Source organism: Artemia sp. Qi Xiang Cuo, chromosome 12 (genome assembly GCF_049724085.1).
Source record: "Artemia sp. Qi Xiang Cuo chromosome 12, ASM4972408v1, whole genome shotgun sequence".
Lineage (NCBI taxonomy): Eukaryota > Metazoa > Arthropoda > Branchiopoda > Anostraca > Artemiidae > Artemia > Artemia sp. Qi Xiang Cuo.
The window spans coordinates 64,774,264-64,799,723 of NC_142805.1; the positions used below are offsets into that span (position 1 = coordinate 64,774,264).

At 36.3% G+C, this 25,460-nt stretch overlaps 1 protein-coding gene across 1 annotated transcript in view; it reads left to right on the forward strand.

Annotated features, from left to right (window-relative positions):
- The window catches only part of LOC148946408 (cytosolic beta-glucosidase-like), a 75,222-nt gene that overhangs the window by 40,485 nt on the left and 9,277 nt on the right, over positions 1 to 25,460 (forward strand). Inside the window, 2 exon segments of the mRNA XM_089097993.1 lie at positions 22,452 to 22,635; positions 24,238 to 24,607. Coding sequence (XP_088954119.1) covers positions 22,452 to 22,635; positions 24,238 to 24,607 — 554 coding nt within the window.

The following is a 25,460-nucleotide window of genomic DNA, read 5'->3' on the forward strand; positions in this document are numbered from 1 at the left end:
TACCAAATTGTCTAAATAATTTTTGCTATAGAATAAATGAACTAACGGTAAGCCCGACTAATGAAACAGTTTCACTTTTTGCTGATGACACAACAGCCATTAGCACAGCTAAGACAGCGGAGCTGCTGCAGATTTCATGAAGGAATCAGTTAATAGAATTACAACATGGCTGAGGGTAAATAAATTAAGGATTAACATGGCTAAGTCTAACTTTATTATTTTCTCGCGATCATCAAATTTTTACCCATGGATCAAGGAATTAGATATGTCCAATGGCGTTATAAAACGGACTGCTTCTTTTAAATACCTTGGGATTGTAATAGATGAAATTCTATCTTTTAAGCAAAATATAACTTTAACTAGCAAAATGCTGGCAAGAAATTTAGGTATAATGAAGAAACTCCAACATTGTTTTCCCAAATCTGTCCTTCGCCATCTTTATTTTTCTTTAATACACCCTTATATACTTTATTGTTCAAGTATTTGGCTCTCTACTTTTTCTTCTACCCTAAAACCAATAAGAGTTCTAAAAAATCATGCAGTAAGAATTTTAGCCGGTATATCTCCACGTATGTCTGTTCGAGAAATTTACCCAACTTTAAAAATTTTGCCGGCTGCAGGCCTTCGGGAGTTCTATGTATTGTGGTTTATTTTTGGATTGCAACAGGATGTTCAGCCTCGTTGTTTTGATGATTTATTGTCCACTTGGTCTACTGTTCATTCTCATGATACAAGGGGTAGTGCGTACTTCTATGTACCTAGAGGTATATCTTCCTTTTCATGTTTTTCTGTTTTTTTTATAGAGGTAGACGGAAATGGAACAGTTTGAATAATGATATTAGGACTATTGGTGACCCTAATATTTTTAGAAAAATCGTTAAGGAACTGCTTTTTACTGAATATGAGTTGTGACTGATTAATTGATTTATTTATTGCGGGGGTTATGTTGATATAATGTTCCCAGAGGATGTATAATATATGATATTATTTTGTATTTATTGTTTAGTGTGATGGTATTAGTGGTGTCGGTGGCCAAATGTTCTTTGTTTTAAGGACTTTGTTTTCTCTACCTCCCCCACGGACAAGCTTTGCTTTTTAGGGGAGGCAGCAATAATTTTTTGTTGATATGTTTTAGCTTTCATTTCAATTAATAGCTCTATTTTTTTTTTCAAACAACATCTTAAAAATAAAAGCACCTCAAATGTCCTTCTGAACTCAAGCCACAAAAATAATAAAAGAATATGAAAAAATGCTTAAAGTGAACGATTACAGCCGCTAGCATTTTTCATGTTGTTTGAGAAAGAGTAACCTAAAAGGCACTCCGAGGTAGATCTTGGCCCAAAGTTTTACGGTTTACCGAAATTACATAAGCAAGGTATTCCCTTAAGGTCTATTGTAACATGTATGAAAGCCCCATGCTTCCGAAATTTAGAAAGTGGTTATGTACAGCCTTCAAACCTTTGCTTTATTCTCAAAAATCGTACATATGTAATTCGCTAGAGTTAGTCGAAAAACTTAAACCTTCCTAGTCAAAATTTGTAATATATATTCAATGTATTTTCAGTTCCGTAATTCTTTCTATCAACAACAAAAAAATGGTCTCCCTATGGGAGCACCACTATCCGGGTTATTAGCGAACATTTATATAGAATACCTTGAAAATTGGACCTTAAATCCATATTTTTTTAAACATGTCTTTTGGGAGCATTGTATGGATGATGTAATATCGCTCCGGAATTATGGGGAAAGTGAACTTAGGGGCTTTCTAGATCACCTTAATACATATGACCAAAATTTACAATTTACCTTAGAAATTGAAAATGTAAACAAATTACCGTTTCTGCATGCATTAATTATTCGTGGCATTGATAAACTGGATTTTACAATTTACGGAAAACCCACACAAAATCATTGATAACTATATTTTAAATACAACCACCCCTGCCCCCACAAGTTAAAGGACGTGTTGTTACGTATCTTGTCGATCATTTCCTAAACATTTGCTCAGATTCTTACATCACGGATGAACTAAATTTATTAGAGTCATTAGGGAACAAAGAATATTCAACGTTTCGTAAACGGTTTTCAAACTGTATCTAGCCGCGTTTAAATTAGTCGATCAGAAAATTTGCTTTGAAAATAGATGTTTTCGTTGTGTCTTAATTTTATAGTCATGATAAATTCTTTTAATAGTGATTTTAATGCTGGATGTTTGCATGAATAGCTGAAGTACCTAATGTTAGTAAATAGAAAAGTCATAATGAAGAAACATTTTAGGCCACGGGGGGGGGCTATTAAAAAGATAGCATTCTAGATTGTCATATTTAATAATATTAGGCAAAAAGTATCAGAATTGGATGTTCAAAGCACTCGCTTGTCTAAGTCTCGAAAGATGAGGTCAGAAATGACGTTCTGATAACTTTTGTTTATAGATTTGTAACTCTTAATGGAGCCTCTATATTGAAAATTGGGAGGTGTCCTCAAAAAAAAAGTTGGAATGGAGGGAATGGGGCCTTGGAGGATGGGGAGAGGCACTAGGTGATTTCTAAGGATTGTTCTGAATTTCTTTATTAAAATTCCTTTCTTGGCATCTACATATTTATTAGTATCAACTTTTAAAATTGACCACGCTACTTAAATGGTACTTGTGCATTATACAAAACACAGTCGAGAATCACCCAAATAAAAAATAATATGCTGCACTTGCTAAGACCTCTTGGAGCTATTGCGCTAATCCAATGTTGAAATTCTCAGAAGTCTGCTCTGTTATCCCAGTATATCTAACCGGTGATTGGGCTAGAAAGAGGATGCGATCTTGTTCGTACACGGATTCTAGTCCTATGATTGGCTGTAATCTTGTCCCCCCTGTATCTCCTGGAGCCCTTCTACTCACGGAGAATTGGGCTGGGTCCAAAAAACCCACGGATCCAGACACCAAGAGGGGTGAGCCACAGGATATGAAAAATGTCTAAGTTTTGACATTTCAAATAGACTTCAGAACCAGAAATCTCGAATTTGAGAAAGGAAAGAATCCTTTTTGCAAAAGGTTAGGAGATCTCCTTTTGGTTCCCGTGGACGGCTTATTGTATGCAATGGAGGATTCCGACAAAAGAAAACAGATCCTATTTCTGTGTTGAATTAAGTTATCAACTAAATCTTTCAAGTTCCATTTTTGGCCCTAACTTTAGTCAGAGATGTAACTTCTCTTTTGGGAACTTACCCATTTGGTTTATTAAAGCGTTGAGTTCTCTTGGATAATTTAAGATAGTTTTGGATTTATTCTGATTGATTAAGAGATATTCTGATCACAGGAGAAGTCTGTGGTCACCCTTGTAAATAACTCAAGGTTTTTATTAGATTTTACTTCATTCAGTTACGGGTCTTATAATTTCGTCCTTATATTTCTTTTTAGCTAAGGCTTGGGTTTATCTAAGAACCAACATTATTGAAAGGTAAAATATTCTAGGATTAATTTAATTGAGTTCCTTCCCGGAAGCATAAAATCGGTGGAATAAGCTTAGAATAGTTAGGGGTTTAAGGTGAAAAACGTACAACAACGACTAGAACCCTGTAAGTGATGTATGCATTTTCCCAGTTTATTGTTTTGTGGAGCTTAAGCACAGTGTTTATAAAATAAGTCAAACGCAGAAATTAGAATTCCCTGGACACTAGTTTTGCTTACCTCCTATGCGGATTCTGTAACGCTATACGGCAGTCTGAATCCTGAGAGGAGTCCTATCCCCTTTTGCTTGTTCTTTTACCTCCCCAAATCATTTCCCGGCCGTATATACAGGTGGGTGGTCTTGATGTTATACAGAGAAGCTAGGGAAAGGGTAGTATTATTAGGCAGGCAAATAGTTTAAGATATTTCCAGGCTATGGAAATTCAATCAAGGATTTTCACTGTTGAAGTTTAATATTTAACTATGGTCCAAGGACCCCTGATTCTTGTTACAAAAATAATTAGAGAATACCCTGTTTTTGGATTAAACTTATAAATTTGTGTCTAATCAATTGCGATTATTCAGAGTTTTTGCCCACTTTAGAGCCTTTAATTTACTTTCTCAAAATACCCTAACCAATCCAATAAAACTTGTAATAGTCGTGCTTCCATTTCTAACCTAAATAGCAGAATTTTCCTAATTTGATAATTTGGGCTAAAAGATTCTAATACCATAGATCCAAGCCTTAACTAAATATCCAAGTGTAATGTATTCAATTAGAATTTCAGTAGCCCTAAACTCAAAATAATCCTTTTTCTCGGTGATGACGCTTGGACAATAGAGGCAACCTCCTTCGAACGACAGGACACACAGGAATTACAATGTTTTCTCCTCTTTTTATCAGATTTAATAATAAAATCGAATTGTCACCGAATTCTGAGTACCGATTCGAACTATTTTCTTCCGTTATGAGCGTTACCAATTAACTGATTGCTTCTTCAAGAACCCTAGGTAAAGAAGTTTATAAATAGGAATTAATAAGTTCAGAAGGGGCGTTTAGAGGGTGAAGGTTACCCAGAGTCTGCTTAAAGCAACTATTAGACTATATTTGTAGCCTAAGAAAAAAGGCAATCTTACACCAAGACGTTAGACTTTTTAACGAAAGTTTTGTAGTTTTTTCTTCATTCTGCGTTTAACCCATATATTCTAATTGAAATTGTCTCTTTCTTACTTCTGAATTTTGTTTGCATATAAATCCTATTATAGCTGTTTTCCTCTTGTGTTACTTTTATCTCCGCTAGCTAACCAACTAGTTGTACGTATGTTTCTAACGAGAAAACAAACTAAGGAGCTATTATTCTTTAGGCTGCATGATCCTTTGAGCTGAACTGTTTTTTCTATTTGAAACAGATATTTTGCTAATTATTGGTAAAAAACAGCCGCTAAAAATAGCCAACCAGTCAGTAAAATTCCTCGCCCCCTGAAGATTTTAGCTAGTAATGCCATTGGTTACAATAGAAGTAGTAGCTGTAGTAGTAGTAGTAGTAGTGTTGGTAGTAGTTTTAGTAGTAGTAGTAGTAATGGGAATCATAGTACCTTGCATAGCTTGCTTTTTGGTCAATTGACCCCCCCCCCATATCATTATCTGAAAGTTCCAACTTAATACCCTAAGTCCGTTCTTAAATACACCTTTTTGACAACCTGTATGCTCATTGAGTTTTGATTGAGCTCAGAACTCCCTTCAATGTTCCCTGAAAAATTCAACTGTATACTTTTGGCCTTTTTGGACACCACGGGCAAAACCTACCCGCCTTTCCCGATAACAAATATTATATGTAAGCAATTGGTGAACTTATAAGTTATAACTCTTTTTAAAAAAGATGGGGGAGGGATTGAAATCTTCTGAGGCATAGTTATTGGACCTTACGTTTAAACTGAACAATATGGTTGTCTCAAAATTTAATTGGATGTCCTTGGAGAAAAAAGGTCATTTCCTTACAATAATTTTTGACTCTTAAAAAAGGTCATTAGAAATTTCAATTGCCAATCGAAAGAACTCCATCCAAAGTTGTTTTGAAACTTCCTCCGTGTGAAGTGCCTTGGTGAAAAAGATAATACATAGACCCCACGTTGCTCTATACTTAGTCACCGCTATTTTGCCGGCAATGACAAATACTATATCCAAATAACGGGTGATTAGTTTAACTTACAGCCCTTGCCCCAAAGTTGTGGGTAAGAGTTGTCATCCCCAGAGGCTTAGCTATTAGGCCTTTCAACTATTCTGAACAAGATAGCTATCTCAAAGTTTTGATCAGATAACATTAGGGAAAAAAGTTGCGTGGAGAGGGGAGGAAGGCTGGCTACCCTCAATTCACTTGTGATTCTTAAAAGAGGGACTGGATCTTTCACTTTCAAATCTAACGGTCCCATTCTGAAGTTTGTAAGACAACTGCTTCCATACGAAGTAGAATTGTTAAAAAAATAATAAATGAAAAAGAATAGATAATTCACTGTGCCCACTTCGCTCTTTACTTAAGTAGCGCTTTTGTGTTGCTTTTGATTAGAATTAGAATTTATTATTTGCCATTTATTTTATCTTTGGATTTCTTAGGCCGTTCAAGACAGACTGCATCATTCAGACAAAATCACAGCTTTTGAAATATCTAAACCAATTCTTAAAATTTGGATGCAGAACAAACTCCCTTTGACCACTGATAGGAGTAGAGTGCTAAGTTATACTTTGCTTGAGGCCCTAGGAATAACCATGCTTTTTGCCTGAGGCCCTAGGACCCTGCTATTTGCTTAATGCTCTACACCTTTTCAAAAAGAGTCAGTACTCCCTCACATGGTATACACTACAGTTTCACGTGCCCATTGCAAAAAGCGTGTAAACCTATAAAGTGGTCAAACACGTTTTGAAACTATAGTCAAGGTTGTATAAGACAATCAGACTTTTTTTTGCTATTGATATCAATTTCACAAGAATATGCAGTACAGTTTACTTGGACATTTTAAAAAGCGGGCAAACCTATAAAGTGGTCAAACATGTTTTGAGAGTATAGTCGAGATTGTAAGACGCAACCAGACTGGTTTTTGAGGCAACACCCATTTTTTTAGAGCCAATCAGAGAGAGCGGAGGTTATTCTATATACGATAACTTCATTGGTAATTGGATTCGAATAAAAGGAGTGATTTTCATTGCAATTCAAATTAGTAAGAGAATTGAATTCAGAGTGAATAGTTTATTTGAGAGGATATTAGTAGAGAAAATGAGTGGAGCATTTACACTATTGGAGATTGATGGTGGGGCCGGCAGCAGCAAAGATATACGAGTACCAAATGTGGCTGTGGAAATAACAGGAGGCTGTAGACTATGCCTTGAATGGGACGATATGTATACTAGATACGTGATATCATTAAGCAAATTTAAGCTGGAGGAGCAATTATGTTTGGCTGCGAAACTAAATATCTTGCACTTAAAGTGAATTCAGGCAGCAGTAGATACGCTACTCAAATACATTGATGAAACCAAAATAAAGTAGTGATTAACATTGTTGTGATTATGCTCAATAAGTTTGCTTGTAAATCAATCGTATTTTCTTTCTATAGTAGACTAGCATATATTTTTGAGAGTTGAAAAAATATTCTGGTTAGTCTGAAGTTGGTTGTGAGAGTGTTAGGACTCTAAAAAATGGATAGATTTTAGAAAGAGCGAATCATCGGGAATCTAGTGCTTATGGAAAAAACGTTTGATTCTAGATGATGATTTTCTAGAGCTGTCTGTTCAACGGAAGATATTTTCTCAGGGAATGCTTGTCGATATAATGAAAACTGATTCTGCATCATTAGACTACTGCATGAAGCTTTTACGTTGTGGTCCAAATGCATTTACACAATTTATTGATATATCAATCACGACACGGCAAAATGATATTGTGGATATGCTTTTAAACACTAGTTTAGAAATTTAGGACTTTTATCATGAGAAGGATGGTGTTCAAGGATGATTTACTCCTCTCTCTCTCTCTCTATCCCAGTCAATTTGTTGTTGTTGGTAGCTTAGTTTCATTGTGGCAGTGAGAGTGTCAACACATGAAAAAATGTTCCATTCATGTCCACTATGCATGTACTCACTGGGCAGCTGGTCATCATGTGAGAATTGTACAATGATTGATGAGTATGATGAAAAGTGCATAGAGGATATGCTGTACAAATTAAAGGTTGTAATTCCTGTCTTGAAGGGGTGTGTGACTCTCATCCTAGAGGACACCTATGCTCCAATTGCCACTATTATAAATGTAATCAATGGGATAATACATATCCTGGTATGATTGGAAAGAATCCTAAGCATGATTTTAGTTTATTGCTAAGAGATTGGTATCGTCGTGGTTTTAGATTGTAATGGGAGGAGGAACCGGGACAGCGATTCAACTGTTGGAACAACAAAAGAATTTGGTTTCTACGTCATCGCTGTGAAGACAATGAGTATTATGATTATAAGCCCACTGATTTTTATTTGGCTGTGACGGAATGTGATTCGCCACTTGAGGACATTGTTTGTGACATTATTTCAAATAAGCAAATTGAAACATTTGAATTCAACAAAATGAATGACAATAGTATCATTGACTATACAAAGAGATATGATAAGAGTGAAGTTGCACTCTATTATAAAAAATGCGACCCTGACATTGCAGCACATCAGGATCAATATACTGTGAATTTAGATAATATACCCACATTAGTTGTTCTCGACAAATACCTATACCTAGTAGAAGATGAAATCTAAAGAGTAGAAAATTCGTTTTTTATCATGTATATATATTATTCATTTATCAATAAACAATTTAACATTCATTTTTAGAACATTCTGTTAGTATGGTACTAAAATCAATATTAAAAACGCTTGTAAGTATATTCTCCTCTAGAAAGTCGTTCAATCGATGTAAGTCAACGTAGATGTCGGGAAACTGTTTGTAAGTACAGCCACGACATCTGAATATGAAAAAGAGTAGTGCATGAAAGCCACATGTCTTAGTCGTTAAATCCTGTACTCTTCGTTGATTTTGAATAATAGTTTTACCTCTGCTTTCAACAAAGTTGCTGATGTATGGAGTGTAGAATTTATACGATAGGCCAAGAGGATAAAAAAATTCAATATTTTTCGCTGTTTGAAAGATACATAGCCAATGGCCAGTCTTCAAAGTCGATGGACTGCTATTAACTATGATTAAGGTATTGTTAACACTTGGAATTTTTCAATGAAGTCCGATAGTATGCAATAGGACTTGTACTGAGACATGTATGGATCCATACTAAATACGTTGATTATTTGGTTTGTGTTCATGGTGCTAGGTCTAGTAGAACACTGCTGTCGGGTGTGATTTCTCAATAGGTTTCAAATTGACTCAATGATATTAGCGTGATACTCTCAGTCAAAGCATCGGCAAATGTACACTCTAAACGTACATTCCCTGTTTGTACTATGCTCATATCCTGGGTCCCTGACAGGTCTTAAACAATTACACCATGATTTTTTGAAAACATTGAATCGGTTATTCCATTTTCAAATAGTCGGGAGTCATGATCTAGGGATTGCATGGTCAACTCGTACAGAGTTCTATAGAATTTTTTGTCAAATGATAGAGTGTACAGTGGAATACCATTCACTTTGCACACAAGGCTAAATTGACCGAAAAAATTAAAATCAGGGGGGATACAGTCCAGAATTTAACAGCACTTCCACTCTTCACAAGATCCAAATCCAATTTTGATGGGATTTCTCCATTGATAAATGATGAATTGGTATAGGTACCAGAAGCAGTGACACTATGACGTTAATCAGTGATCGTATGAAGGACAAGAAGTTTACTGTTGTTGCCATTGGCTCTTAGCTGTTCCACTGCCAATGCAACAGAGCTCATAACCTGTTGTTTTAGGACGTGGAGAATTGCCGATGTGATAATGACATTTGCATCAAGGGCTGCAGGAAGTGTTTTTCTCAAAATAAATTTCGATGGGGCTAGTTGCAACGTTAAGTCAATCTTGACATTGGGGGGGTAACCATTGGGATATATTGAATATCTCATGATTTAATTTTCCAACTAAATGACACTGCTGGCTCACTACAGTAGTCAACTCTCCGTCAGTATCAACACCTGATCGATATTCATAGCCCAATGACTGTCCTCTCAGCTCCTTGTATGCCTTTGGTGTCATCATCATAAACTGTATTTAACTTGCATAGTTGGATAAATTATTTCTAGTGCTCACCAATGGCCCGTTTATAAATACTTTAATTTGTTTAAACAGATTGTGTAGAAAACAGTTTTCATAGGAGAGACCATTGGCAGCAGTTGGAGTTGTATTATCTGACTTTTTATTCACCGCAACATTTAAATCAATAAATGTTGATGACAAATCAATGAAATAGTCCTTATTGGAAAATATCTGATAGTGTATATTTACTGAAAGTGGTGGCTTTGGATAAAGTTGTTGCGAATAACCAAATTTGACACTTACAATAATATTTCCAGCATCGAACAGACTCAATGAAGACTTAATTGATGGACGTGATTTCTTGTGAAGGAAATAAGTCATCTTAAGAGAAGAAATCCTTCTTTGATCTAACAATCTTTCTTCTTCTTATTGGTCTTCGTTGTTTTATTTCTCAAAGTCCTTGTTGATGTCCTTCGCTTCCCGCCTGGGTAGAGACTGATGAGTGAATGACGCGCACATATCCTTTTTAGTCCCTTCCCATTTTGCTGAGATTTTGATTGCTCACCAACAGCTCTTGCTGAACATCTAATATTTTCCTTCAGACTCTCTTTGAAATTTTTACCCGAGCCCCAGTTCTGTAGTGTTGAGGCAGCAAAATGTGATGCAGCAGGTACAAGATATTTTCTTGAAAGGGGTAGTGCAGAACGAAATAGCCTAGCAAACCAGCAACCAGGATCATAGCCAGAAATTGTAGTACGCCACTTGTAGTAGTCCAATCTATTGCCTATTTGACGTAGACTCAGAGCACCAACATAGGAATTGATATCGGGACAGACAAATGGAATTCTTCTATTGTTCATTTTAGGTGCTGGTGTCACCGACAATAGATCGAAAATGACATGTAATCACTGCTAAGCCTTTTGTTATTGCTAGAGGATCACCCAATTCACTTCTTAGTGTTAACTGACAAAGTTACAAATACGAAGTTTTTACAGGAACATACTGGCGATGCTTTATATTATAGTGATGAACAAGTTCATGAGTTGTTTTTTGTTAAAGAGCACGTAGGAGGGGACATTTGATTGACCAACTCTCGATGTTTCCAAAAAGGATGCATAGAGAAATCTGCAAAAGTCCGAGGCGAAACCAGGTGGATGGTCAGAAAAAATAACTTGATCCATCCCGTAAACGGTGCCAGCGTTTTTCCCATTGATCATATTCTGTTTAAAGCCAAAAAAGTCTCTTGGATTATCACTGAGAATAATTATTTCAGTGTCAACAGGTGAGGTAAAATAAATCCTATCGTGTTCTATTGAATTATTAAAATGGAATGTACCATTCCTACGATATGAGATTTTTCTATTGATTGTACGACACAAATCTATCATATTATCATATTCAATATATTTTAATTTGACATGTGAATGTTCGCTAGATTTAAGTGCTTCAACCCATTCATTGTCGACAAAGAGTGACCAATCGAATGGTATAACTTTTATATCATACAAACGATCCTTTCTCAGGATGTCAGGTATTTTTGAGAATACAGTCGACAAGAGCCACTTCATACGCACCGTCAATTTGATGGCGGGAGAGAGTTTCGTCCAAAAATCACTTGTCTTATTCAAGTCGTTGTAGAGAGCATTGGAAACTTTGGACATAAATGTTATACAGAAATCACTGGGCAGTGTCAGTATCTTCAAAACTGATCCAGGAATTAAAATCAGGGTTGTATCCTTGCCACCAAACAAGTAATTGTTTCTTATCCCTGTGAGTACGAGTCTTTAATATCTTTTCAATTTGGTAGATTTCACTTTCTTTAACTTTTTGTAGTTCTAAGTCATAAAAGCCACGGAGAATCTCTTCATCTTTGACATCATGCAACAAATAAGCTGTGGGTTTGGTGTCTGGGATTTTCGCCATTTTAAAAATCTCATTAGACCACAATTAATTACTCTTTTTAAATATCTTAGTTGTTATATTAATTCAAACAGTATCACCAACATTAGATTTTTTCTTCTGATAATCGTTTCATTGGAATATTGTTTCAGAAAAGTGTCAATTGTATCATGATCAGAATGATAAACTTCCGATGGGGTTGAATTGGACAATGATCGATGAGGTCGTTGATTATAAATTAACATGATTTTATCTAAATCATGAATAAAAGCACATGTATTTTTCAATGTAAAATATCTTGAAATTAAAAGCCGAATAGTTCTTATCAATCGTTCGGCCAATGCTGCCTTTATAAGACTATGACTATGATAGAGTAGTGTATTATATTTTGCTAGTACTTATGCAACATGGGGATTTATAAATTCACTACCACGATCCGTTTGAATTTTTTTATATGAATCCTGTTCGAGAATACTTTCAACGGCTTGAGCAACTTCAACACCTCTCTTTGACCGCAATGGAATGGCATATGCATAGCGACTAAGAACACTGAAAGCAAGTGGAATGTACTTGTACGGTGTATTGTAACGTCGTTGAATCTCATCTAGAGTCAGGATATCTGCTTACATTATGTACACTGGGTAAAAGGCTATAGTTTTTCGATGTTTATAAGCACAAAGTCAATGATTTCTGTGCAGAGTGTAAATTGATTCGTTTTGCAGATAGTCGTGTACACTTTAAGCGTAAACACCAGTGACTTTGGAAAGAGTGGTGGGGGAACTTAAACTTTCCACTTCACCAATATTTTCATAAACACGTTTCCGAACTTCAACCATTTTGAATGTAAATGTGTAGTGTAACGTCCTCTACCCTCTTGTATACTGGTGGTTGGTGGTGGTGGTGGTGACGTTGACTTGATACGTCTTCACTTTTGTGTAGCTATCAATGGTGTGCTGCTACTCCTCCTTATTATCAAGTTTCAACTACGTGTGCTAGTATTTTCCAAAATTGATTTAAAAGCTTCTTCTTCTTCTTCATTACCATATTTTAATGGTGTTGACAATGGTGCATGTTCATTTAAATTTTTTTAAAATTTTCCTATTGCTAATAAGGCTTTTCGGGATGTTTAATGTATTTAGAAAGTTGTATAGATAAGTGTCAAATGTGAATAGTCCTTTACGATTTGTAACCATATCATAGATTAAATCAAGTAGATTATAGCTCTTGCCTTGAGTTATAATCTCTTTCCCATTGCTATCAACTTGAATATGATCTTGACCACTTTCCATGAGATATGTTAGGAGTCGTTTATTTTGTTCATGATATGAATTGGGTTTTATATTTCCAATTTTCGATACAATTGAATCCAATCTTCTTTCTTTAATTGTGTTCCAGCAGCAGCAGCGGCAGAATCCTGAGGAGATCATTCTTTTTTGTGATCATTTCCACTGGCCTTCGCACGATAAGGCTTATGTTTGTCCACTCGGCGAAGTGCATCTTGAAGTAAAAGCAGTTTTTTATCATCCTCAATATTCTCGTTGTCAAAGAATTTACTCAGATTGTCCTCAAAGTGTCCCACGAGTGAGAGAGCGAGTTCTATTGGAGTCAATTGATAGGGTTTGGCCATTCTCTAGAGAAAACTGTTTACAAGTCTTGCAATTACTGGCAGTAAAAGTGTGAAAAAGCTTCGCCCGCCTGAAGAAGTCGTTTCCTTCTAAAATTATTTCCTTTGTTTTTCGAGGCCAATGTACGTACAATGGAACGATGTTGCTTTGCCTGTTGCTTAACTACTTCTGGCAGTTGAACATTGCCCTCGGTCAAATTTAAACAAAGTTCAGATATTAGATTAATGAAATCATTGTCAATACCATGTTTGAGTTTGGCTTTCCTAAGTGGGGGTTTTGAAGTGCTTAGAACTGGAAATAAATGTCTTTTTTTATGTAGTTTCTTCAGTTTCATGGTAGCAACTAATAGGTTTTTTTACTATTCACGGGGAGATATACTGTAATTTCATTGTCAAAAATATCTGTGACTACACGCAAATCCTCGGGTGTGTTTTGATTAAGGTCCAATAGGATATAGCCGTAGGGTTTATTAGTTGCCTGATTGTACGCTGAGAGCAGAAATATAGGGGCACCGGGGTATATTCGTTTGTTGAGGGTTAATAGCGAGCTATAATAACGAACAACCCTGTAGATGATATAGTAGGTGAAATTAAATGCAAGTGTTTGCATGCAATTGCTCTGATGAAAGAGATTGTGTAAAACCAGAGTAATAGAAATCTGTTCATGATGAGAGCGAACTATGAACAATAGTAGCATTTACTGGGACCATTGTTTAATAGATTCAGCCAGATCATCAATAATCAGCCAAGAGTTTGGTTCAATAATGTTGAAAACATCACGTCCCTGTATGAATTGTATCTACACCAATCCCGTCGTGCCAATTACTTTTATTTGATCGTATGGCTCCTGCCAAATACTGTAACAATAGTAGATTTTTTTCGGCTTTTCCACAAACATTGTATCACAATTTTTAATTATTTTAGTTAAGAGTGTTGTTTTGCCTGATATTAATGGCTCACACAGAAACGATCTGAATGGTGTTTTAAATTGATACATGTTCCCTTCAACAGTTCACCTAGACAACTAACTGCAGGCTATAGTTGTCTAATGACTAAATAATATCCCTATTACTACTAGTCCGTTCAAGAATAATGAAAAGAAGAACAAAGTCAATAAAGAATCATATTTCTTGTATTATAATAAAAACAGCACTTTACAGAAAACACAGAAAAAATACACTTTTCTTTTAATTTATTTAATAAAAAAACATTTATTTAAAAAATGCACTAGAAAAAGCGCTTTAATAAATATATTTTATTTATTTATAAATACAACATTTAATGAAAAAATTCACTTTGAATAATATCACTTTTTTACATAATTTTTTTTTAATTTGAATGCAATATGTATTTTTACAAAAGCACAAAAATCTGCTCAAAGTAAAAAAAAGATAACTTTGGTAGTGGCGGCACGCTCCCCGCTGGTGGCTGCCCCCCCCCGGCCGCGAGGCCCTCCCCCCAAAGGTTTTCGGTAAAATTTATTGGACTTTACTCAAACCGAGACCTTCCCTATGGCTAACACATTCGGCTCTGTCGAAAGTTAAATAGTGTCCCAGGGGGAGGGTAGTCACACCGTCTTGACAAACATAGACCTTGTCGGAAATGGTACTCATGGCAATTTTTTCTATATTTACAGTGAAGTTCCTGTAGTTCAGTGAACGAATTGCCAGCAATTTGGCTCGTGGAATTGTATTTTGAACAATACAATTCCTATAGATGTTCTTGTCGAAATTCTTATCCACATAGCGTGTGGGTATTCCTTTGCAATGTTTCTTGATTTCCTCGTCGTTTATCTGTAAAAAGTACACTTTCGGACTTACAAACGTACCATGGGAAATCATGTCATTTCCCGTTTCCGATTTAAAAAACAAAAGCTGATTTGGCGCCAAACGTTTCAGTAGCTCTGGGTAAAGCCCACTCCAATTGGTGTAGTCCATCCTCGAGCTGGTGATTTCACCGTGCGCCAAATTATCAAGTAGGTTTGGGGTTTTTACTTTTAGCAGTAGAGAATCTCTGTCCCCGTAGCAGACCTCTACTTGCCCCTTCTCCGGCCACTGTACCCTAGCCACATTGTAGTAGAATTCCAACATGAGCTTCTTAGAGATCTCCAAGATCGCATTGCCTGCAGCAATATTTTTATTCAGGACAATGCTTCTTTTTTCCTACTCAATAGTACCATGTCCGGGCCAATGATTGTGAAGGAAGTTTAATTTGGATCGGCAATAATTCGAGCACATTGTTCGGGATCGGTCACGACGTCACAACGATTCCTATTGCGAACACTCTCGCACATTTTACCAAAAGCCGAATTTAAAATGAGCTTGTAAATTTCTTTTCGGCTTTTGTCTGCGCTTCAGAACGTTTCTTGACAAAAGTGTCAACAAACGTTTTCAGATTGGGTTTTTGACTAAACTGGAGGGCTCTATGAACCTTTGTGACGTTGAAACTATTGTTGCACATCCATTTTAAATCCACATGACGTACAACAATATTTTTTTTCGGCAGAAGCTCAGCAATAAGTTTTGGTTTTGAAGGTGACCAATGCAATCCGTCCACCTCGACTAAACGCCTATTGCGGGGGCTCAAAGAGTCCCTAGCCACAGGTCTATTGATGCACGGGAAAACAAAATCCTTTACCGAATCGTGAAGCTCAAATGGTATCTCCCCATCAATTTCAAAAAACCATCCAACCTGCCCATTCTCCTCAACACTGTCAATTTTGGGGACATTGGAAGCTTGAGGTTCATTGAGCCATTTATAGTCATCGAAGGGTGTGCGTAATGAGACATGGCCAAGGGGTAGAGGGAATTCATATCAAGGAAAACTGCATCTGATTTTGTCCCCGTCTTCTCTCCAGTTGGATCAGTTTCCAAGATACGATCCCCGTGAAAAACATATCCACTCCTTATTGACCTCTCGATGAACAAGTGCTGATCGATATCGGTGATCAGCCCGATTTTTCCCCAGTTAATTTTTAGGATGAGGTCCATTACCAGATGAGGAGATGAAAAATAATACCCAAAATCAAGATTAAATTCCCCATACATTTTGTCCGTATTTTTACACATAATGTCTAACAAAGTTAACACATCACTCGACAAATACAGCTTGCAGTAGTCAAACCCATTTTTACAACCTCCCTCTGCCCAAACTTTTTTAGCAAATCTGTATTTATCAGGGGTGCACCTTCGATCGTGTGGACTGTCGTAAAACAATTCAATCTATGGAATAGTTTCCTCGGCGAATCTCGACACGGAGCAATGATAATCATAAGAATATATGCCCTTGGCCGTCAACAAATCATATAAATCATTTGGAAATTGTTGCTTGAGAAGGGGGAAAGCGTTGCAGCCGTCATCGTTTTTTTTTGCACTTGAATTAATTCGCTTAATGATTTGGGGAAAAAACTGTAGGAATCTAAAAAGCGAATTTCATTCGTGTACTCAATGTCGTCTTCAACATATCTCCACAAAAATTCCAAAACTAGCAACTTTTCCGATGATTTAGGAATCATTTTGTAGGAAAAGCTGTCTATCACCCATGCATCATCCACTGTTCCATTTCTTTGAAGATGTGCCATTGCTGGTAGCACACACTACAGATCGTAGATAGAATTATGTATAAAAACCGGAAGAAAAAGTTGCTGTTTAATTTTTAAATTACATGAATTGTGAGCTCACCCCCGAAAGTTACTTTTGTCCGTTGAATTGGGGTCAATAAGATGATTGTGATCCTGGAACGCGTCTTTTGGGGCAAGAGCACTCCTACAAACCCAACAAATTGTCCCCTTTTCTAGTGCCCATTGCTCCTTACCTGATAATAACATTGGGTAGTTGGTGTGACGCAATCGTGAAATTGCGCAGTTCGCTGTTTTTATTAAAGACACCAATAGCTTCTCCATGCTACCCTCCTCACCCATAGTAAAAAAAACTCTTCCAGTTGAATTTTATTATTGGAATCGCGACGGGAATGCACATAGGAACACGCAACTAGTTTGTGTTCCTTAACTATATTTGGCCTTGATTTGTCAGATACCTGCACCAGTCTTGATTCACAATCCAAACATACTTTATCAACCTGTAGCAGGGAATTTTGGAAGTTTTTAAATTGTAAAGTATCTTTGCCTTCTGCCGGCATTTCTATTCTTTGATTGCCATGAATTTCGCAATATCTCATGTGATCTGTCAATGTTCGTTCAGATCTAAATGGAGAAAGGCACATGGGGCAATAGTGACGCTCCCCTTTCTTCGTGCCTTGAGATAAGAGTCGACTTATTGCTGTAACGGGGAAAAAATGACCATAGGTATTTACATCTTTGGGAGGTTCATAGATAACCCTTTCCCAATTTTTAACATTATCTACCAACGGTGTCCTAACTGAATATAAAACTTCTTTTTTATTCGGTTTCTTTCCCCCATTTACAAATTCCGTGTCATACTGGAGAACAACCACCCCCAACCCAAGATTTTCATTTGCTTTTTCAAATATGGTTATTTCTTTTAAGGACACCGGATACTTCCCCTCTAAACATTCAAAACTTACTTTAGGGAAATTTTTTCCACCATTACGTGCAAGTCTGTCGAGATTTTTTATTGTTGAATCTTTTTTTAATGTTTATGGGCTGCTGCTAAAAATACATATATAAAGCATTGCAGCCCAGTGTCAAATTTGAAACCCTGAACCCCTCCTGTAGCCGACAAATCTGGGTGGCATTTTATTTGTCCACTACCTCTCCCCACTCCTCTTAAAATAAAGTTTTTTTTAAATCTACTGATATTCAGATCCATGTGTTCAATGTATAAATTGTGGACCCGCTTCCCCTCTCGTTCATTGTGTCCAAAGTTGATATTAATTTATTAACCCAGTTCAAAAAGTTACCCTCAAATTCATTTAGACCAGGGTAATAAGTTTGGTTGCAAGTTGAAAAATGAAAAAAAATGTCCCCAGATGTCCCCTTTTGTAAATAAACTTTTTGATTTACCGATGTCTTAATCCCCCCCTGACCCCTCCCCCCCAATTCTGAATCTGAATCTCAATAAGTGCTTGAATTCGGTCGATGTAGGTATGAAGAACATTTACAGAATCTGTTAAAATGACACCCCCGTCAATCAGGTTGTCCTCGGGGGGATTAAAATCTACACTATGTGTTTACAAGTGACCTAGAGGAAATTCTAGCAAATTGAATTCATGTAGATCCGAGGACATGAAACAATTGTCATGTCCTGCACCTATTTTCAGAGGACTCAATTCAATAATTATAAATTTATCGTCAAAAATGTCCCCAGAAACATTAGATCCAACAATTTCCATAATGCTATCCATTTCTTCAATTGTAAATTGAAAATCCAGGGGGATACTAAATGACGTACCTTCACTAACATCATCCGGCGACAGTGGACAATTACCCATGATATTTTGAAGTCCTGGGCCAGGGAAGGCAGTTGTTTTCGTAGCTTCCCCCTGAAACTAAAATGAATGGATTGAGTTTTTTTCTTTGAGGAAAGTTTTATCCCAATTATAGCACACTGTTTATTTTTTCCTTAGTTGGATTTGTATTCATATTAGTTATCAAACAAGATGTTTTTTTTCTCAATTGGATTCGTATTTATCAAACGAATGCATAATAAATTACAAATTTTGCTTATAGCACACACGCACACGTTCACACACACATACACACACACGCTCGCACACGCTCACACACACACACACGCACACAAATGCGCCCACACATGCACACACACATACGCACACTCACATACGCACACACACGCAAGCACACACACATGCGCACACACGCGCACACACACATACTCACACACACGTTCACACACACACACACACACCATGGCAGACACGCGCACACACATTGCAACGTTTGACTAATAGCAATAAAATACGGTAAAAAAAATCAACTCAATAATTGTCTTAATAGCTCATTAAAAAAAACTGACTCTTTTTTCCTACAAATCTAGCCATCCATAAAAAATAGCGATCAGACTAGAAGCAGATTCCTTTTCCTACAAATCTACCCGTTTAATGTTGTTTTTTTTCTTAATTGGATTCGTATTTATAAAACAAATGCATAACAAATTAGAAATTTTTGCTTATAGCATTATTTATATAACAGGTGCATAATAAATTACAGATTTTATTAATAGCACATACACACACACACACACACACACACACACACACACACACGCATACACGCACACACATGTGCACACACGTTCACACACACACATGCGCACACACGCTTACACACATCGCAACGTTTGACTTATAGTAATAAAATACGGTAAAAAAAATCAACTCAATAATTGTCTTAATAGCTCATTAAAAAAAACTGACTCTTTTTTTCCTGCAAATCTAGCCATCCATAAAAATAGTGATCAGACTAGAAGCAGACTCCTTTTCCTACAAATCTATCCGTTTAATTTTGTTTTTTTTTCTTAATTGGATTCGTATTTATCAAACAAATGCATAATAAATTACAAATTTTTGATTATAGCATTATTTACAAAACAAGTGCATAATAAATTACAAATTTTGTTAATAGCACACACGCACACACACACACACACACATACACGATCACACACACACACACACACGCACACACTCACACACACACACACATGCGCACACAAGCACAAGCACACGCACACACGTTCACACACACACATGCACACACACATGCTCACACACACACATACGCACGCGCATAGACACACACGCGCACACACACATACTCATACGCACACACGCACACACGTTCGCACACACACACGTACACACGTACACGGTCACACACACACATGCTCACACACGCGCACACACATCGCAACTTTTGACTAATAGAAATAAAATACGGTAAAAAAAAATCAACTCAATAATTGTCTTAATAGCTCATTAAAAAAAACTGACTCTTTTTTCCTACAAATCTAGCCATCCATAAAAAATAGCCATCAGATTCCTTTTCCTACAAATCTACTATTTGTAATAGCAATAACTTAAAGTACTTTAGGTAAAAATACATACATTTCCAAATTCAGACTGCATTTGTGTGTCGGATGGTTCTGGCAAAGCATGATGGGAGATAGATGGAACGGTGACATCCGTTTCTTGCATAGATGTGGTGGTGGCTGCGATGTCACTGGCTTGGGGGGTTGGAGCAGCGGGTCTCACTATCATGTGAGCAACCATTCACTCTCTTTTCAGCTTTCTACCCGGCTGCATAAGGGTTGGCATGGGTGGGTCTTGGGCAGGCAGCGCCGGTCTGGAATGGATGTGGGTGCTCCCAATGGGCCAGCTATCTCCACTTGTTGCATTGGAGTAACGCCATTAGCCTCAGCTCTCTTTTGAGGAGGAGGTACGGACTCTTCAAAATTGTCCTTAAAAAGAAGACAAAATTTAGTATGGAAAAACAATTCCTCTTTTTACGGAAGAAAAAATTAATCTGCACAAAGACTCCCCCTCTCCTCCCACTGCATCAAATCCAATACAATGATTTAAAATTTAGATCTAAAAATAGTCAGCCATAAATATGCTATAATTAAAAGCTAACCAAACACTAAACTTCAGTGTTGCGCGTCGGAATGATCACATTAGTTTTTTTGTCAAAGAGTATACGTGTCTGCACAAAGAATTCCCTTCCCCCCTTCCTTTTCATTCGAAGAAATAGTTTGTTTATCACCTTACAATGAAGGTGTTAAAATTGATACATTGCCCCCCTTCCCCGCCTTATATTTTTATAAAAGCTTCTTAATCATCAAATACAATTGAAAATACATTATCTAGTCTAATTTGGCCAAAATACAATCTCTCTTTCAAAGTGTCTTGAATTACACAAAGCCCGTCTTAATCATTTCCATTCCTAAATACCAACCTTTGTTTTCATAATTTAGATAAGGCGCGTGTGAAGTCCGATTCTAAAATCGATCCTTTTTGTAACATGGATTATAAACACAGATGGTTTTAAGCCGATAAAGAAAGTACATTTTAAAATCATGAAGGGGAAAATGACATTTTTTGAACGAAAAGAACTATTTCTAATGAATTAAATTTGTAAACAGAGGGGGGGGGGAAGATGGGGTTTACATAATGGAAAAAAGAGCGTGTTTTACGTTTTCTAGTGACTATAATCATCATATTGTAGAGTTTGTATTGTTGGGGGGGGGGGCTATGCCCCCTGAATTTGAATTTACTTGAGGGGTGGTAAAATGATTCCATTTGGAAATAAATTAATAAAATTTAGTAAACTGAACTCACATTATAGATCGATGTATCCATAGCTTCCAAGTCAATAATATCAGATGTATTATCCATGATGTGTTAAAACATTATGAAAATTTAATCGTAAGCCATGAGCATTTTATACAAAATCTCAAGGACGAATGAAAATCACTCCTTTTTATTTGAATCCAATTACCGATCAAGTTATCGTATATGGAGTAACATCCACTCTCTCTCTGATTGGTCCTAAAAAAAGGTGTTGTCTCAAAAACCAGTCTGGTTGAAAACGTGGAGTTGAAGCAAACTTGTGTAACAAGCTAGACTTCAGGAACCAGTGGGGAATTCCCGCTCGTACTGTTCGCTTTATGGGCGTTGTCTCAAAAACCAGTCTGGTTGAAAACGTGGAATTGAAGCAAACTTGTGTAACAAGCTAGACTTCAGGAACCAGTGGGGAATCCCCGCTCGTACTGCTCGCTTTTTGCAATGTGCACGTGAAACTGAAGTGCCTCAGGCATAGGTTTCAAACCTTATACACTATCACGATGAACGAAGTTGCTAGACATGTTTTTCTTATCACTTTGTTTGGAAAGGTACCAAGGGAACATAATGCAAGCAAATAGCATTGAGTTTAAAACGTATTTAATCACTTTATAGGTTTTGCATGCTTTTTGCAATGTGCACGTGAAACTGTAGTGTATACCATGTGAGGGAGTACTGACTCTCTTTGAAAAGGTGTAGAGCATTAAGCAAATAGCAGGGTCCTAGGGCCTCAGGCAAAAAGCATAGTGATTCCTAGGGCCTCAAGCAAAGTATAACTTAGCACTCTACTGATAGGCTGTGGACTATTATTAACTTGAAATTTCCGTTGCAACCGGTAATCAGTAATTTCGAAGTTCCAGCTATAGCCTAATTTCTTACAAATTTAAAAAGATGGTTAAAGTACCCCTCAAGTTTTGTTCACATTTGTATAAATATAATTTTCGGGACCAACGCTAAAACTTGAACTCTAACAATCAATTCTACTTTCAGGTCAAAATTTGGATAACTTTGAACGAACCCTGGGTTGTTGCATATCAGGGCTATGGGACCGGAGAAAAAGCACCGGGGATAGTTGGAAACGGTACAGGGACCTATTTGGCTGGTCATAACCTCTTGAGGGCCCATGCTATGGTTTACCATCTTTATAATGATAACTACCGAGCAAGCCAAGGAGGTACTTCTCGTGCACATTTTCTCTTTTGAATGCCTTAAGTCAGGCTTCTATTGTAGTACTAATCTATTTCAAAGCTGGATTTATTTGGAAGCTTCAAACGGCTTTTTATGGAGCTTTGACTCACAAGGAATTCATTTCCAATCCTTTAGGCTATTTTTGAGTCTAATTACTCCTGTAAGAATTCAAACTTAAATCGAACAGAAATTACTATAAATACAAAAATGAAGCCTAAATGAAACCAAAATTTCATCAAGTGACGGTAATAGACAAATGGAACAGAAAATATTACGAAAACCCTTGGTGTCTCAACTCTCTCACACACTTTCTTAAGTCTAGATTTTTTTTCGATAAATATTTATGCCAAATTAGACTGAAGAAACTAGTAGCAATTTTTGCAACAAACATACTGAAATCAAAAGATAAGGAAATTGCACGATGTTTGAGTGATTTTTTATGTGCTAGAATGATTTTAGATATAAAAACTATAATTGATTTTAATCATTTCTTTTGTCAGTTTTGTAAATTTCAATGTTACAAATGCTTTGCACCTGTTCACATATTACATGTAACATGTGCAGTAAATATCTTTATTTTCACTACTCAGCAGCTACCTTTGTTTTAGATAATTGCAATTCTTAATATATAATAATTTTTAAATCATATAACAAACAAGAAAAATTGTTCAAAATATGTTTCATTTTCTTGTGCTAATGATGCTTTGACAATTAATGAGGCCATTAATTGTTTTACTATATTTAAGAAATAGATTTTTTTTTATTGAAACAGTTAATTGTCTTGATCAATCCTTCCAGATATCAGATCTCTGAATTTTGATAACTTGAATTCGCTAAACGCCTGAATTTTTCAGGGTATTTTCACTTTTCAGCATCTATCTTTCTTTCGGATTACTACTTTTCTAATATTGCTATAATACTCATTAACCATTCCTCTGTCCTAGAAGTGTCTAAGACAGATAAACTGAAGTGCATGAAGGTTTTTCTTTGAGCCCTAAGGCTAAGAATATGATTATTCCCAAAATTATCCTGATTCTAGAAAAATTGAACATAGAAAAAATTTTCCTTCCTAATGACAATAGAGAGTGACACCAGAACTTACAACAAACGGAAATTATCCTGTATATGAGAGGAGCTAATCCCCTCTTACCCTTGCTCTTTACGCTTAATGCTGATTTTATCCCACAAAATTTTTAAAAAAATGCTTTAATAGATTAAACCATATTAAGCTAGGAACTTGCATCAAAGTAATTTATTTGTATGGTATACACATATTATTCAACACGTGATTGGTTCTTTTATATGAAATGTTAAGTCAGTAAAAAAACGAAAAGCTTTTTAAGTCACCAAATGTCTTAAAAGAAAACTATCTGTTTCTCTGTGACTTCACTTTGGATGTCTAAGGGCAAATTCACAAATTAATTTCTTTCATATTTCATTAAGAAGGAAACTTAGCTTACTTTGTTTATTTTTTTTTTCAAGTCGATATTGCCTGAACATTAGATGCCTGTTTGTCGTCTTCCAAAAAAAAGTTTTCTTAGCAATTTTTTTATAAGCATAAAACAGAACTCACCCTATTATATGTTAGGTCGGGTTGGTATTACCTTGAACGTTGGGTGGCAAATTCCCAAGGATGAAACTCAAGAATCAAAAGATGCTGCAATGCGAGGTTTTGAGTTTGACATGGGATGGTTTGCAAATCCAGTATTTGTCAATGGAGATTATCCGGCAATAATGCGGTCGCAAATTGATAGGAAAAGTGATGAAATGGGTCTAGAGACATCAAGACTTCCTAAATTTACGGAAGAGGAAAAAAATCTTTTGAACGGATCGGCCGACTTCTTCGGTATGAATTTTTATACTTCTCATGTTGCTGAAGATTTCGAATTTACTGAGGCAAAGGATGATTTTAATGAAGATAAAGATATAAAAACATATCCAGATCCAACATGGTATCAGTAAGTCACTTTTATCATCTATTAGGATTTATTAGTAATGTTTATAATTGCAAAAAAAGACAAAGAAACAAATAGAGAGAGAGAAAGAGAGGAAGAGAGAGAAATAGAGGAAGAAAAGAAAGAGAAATACATTGAGAGCAAAAGAGAGAGAAAGAGAGAAGAGAGAGAGAGAGAGAGAGAGAGGGAGGGAAAGAGAGAAAGAAAGAGAAACGCATATACATGTAGACGCATATAGATCGTTTCTGCGGCTAGAAATGTCAATAAGACGGTTTTAAGAAAAAGACTATGTAGCCGATTTCGAGGTCGGGCCCCGGCACGCGGCAGACTTTATATATTGTTTTTGCTGTTGCTTGTATTTAAACTATAGATACTATGCAAGGCCGCATCCAGGGGGGGGGGGTTACCCGGTTTGAACCCCCCCCCCGAAATTTTTGACCGAGTCAAAAATAAGTCGAAAATTAGTAAAACCTAGGTAAAAATCAGTAAAATTAGTCGAAAACTGAGTCAAAAATTAGTAACCCCCCCCCCCCGAAAAAGTCAAAAATTAGTAAACCCCCCCTCCCCGAAAAAAAATCCTGGATCCACCCTTGATACTATGAATTTCTTCTCGATGACATAGCTTCAGGTTAGGTTTGATGCAAACACACTGGAAAAAATACTACAAAAAAGTAATAATAATCTATTAATATCCCCTATACTTACATGAATGTACACAAAGGAGAATAAGAAATAAACGAAAAGAGAACCGAAAACTACAAAATAATACTTCTGCCGACAAGAACGACAATAAGTAGCTCATAATACGCATAATATTTCATGATATAGACTAGTTAAATAAAAAAACAAGTTTTTT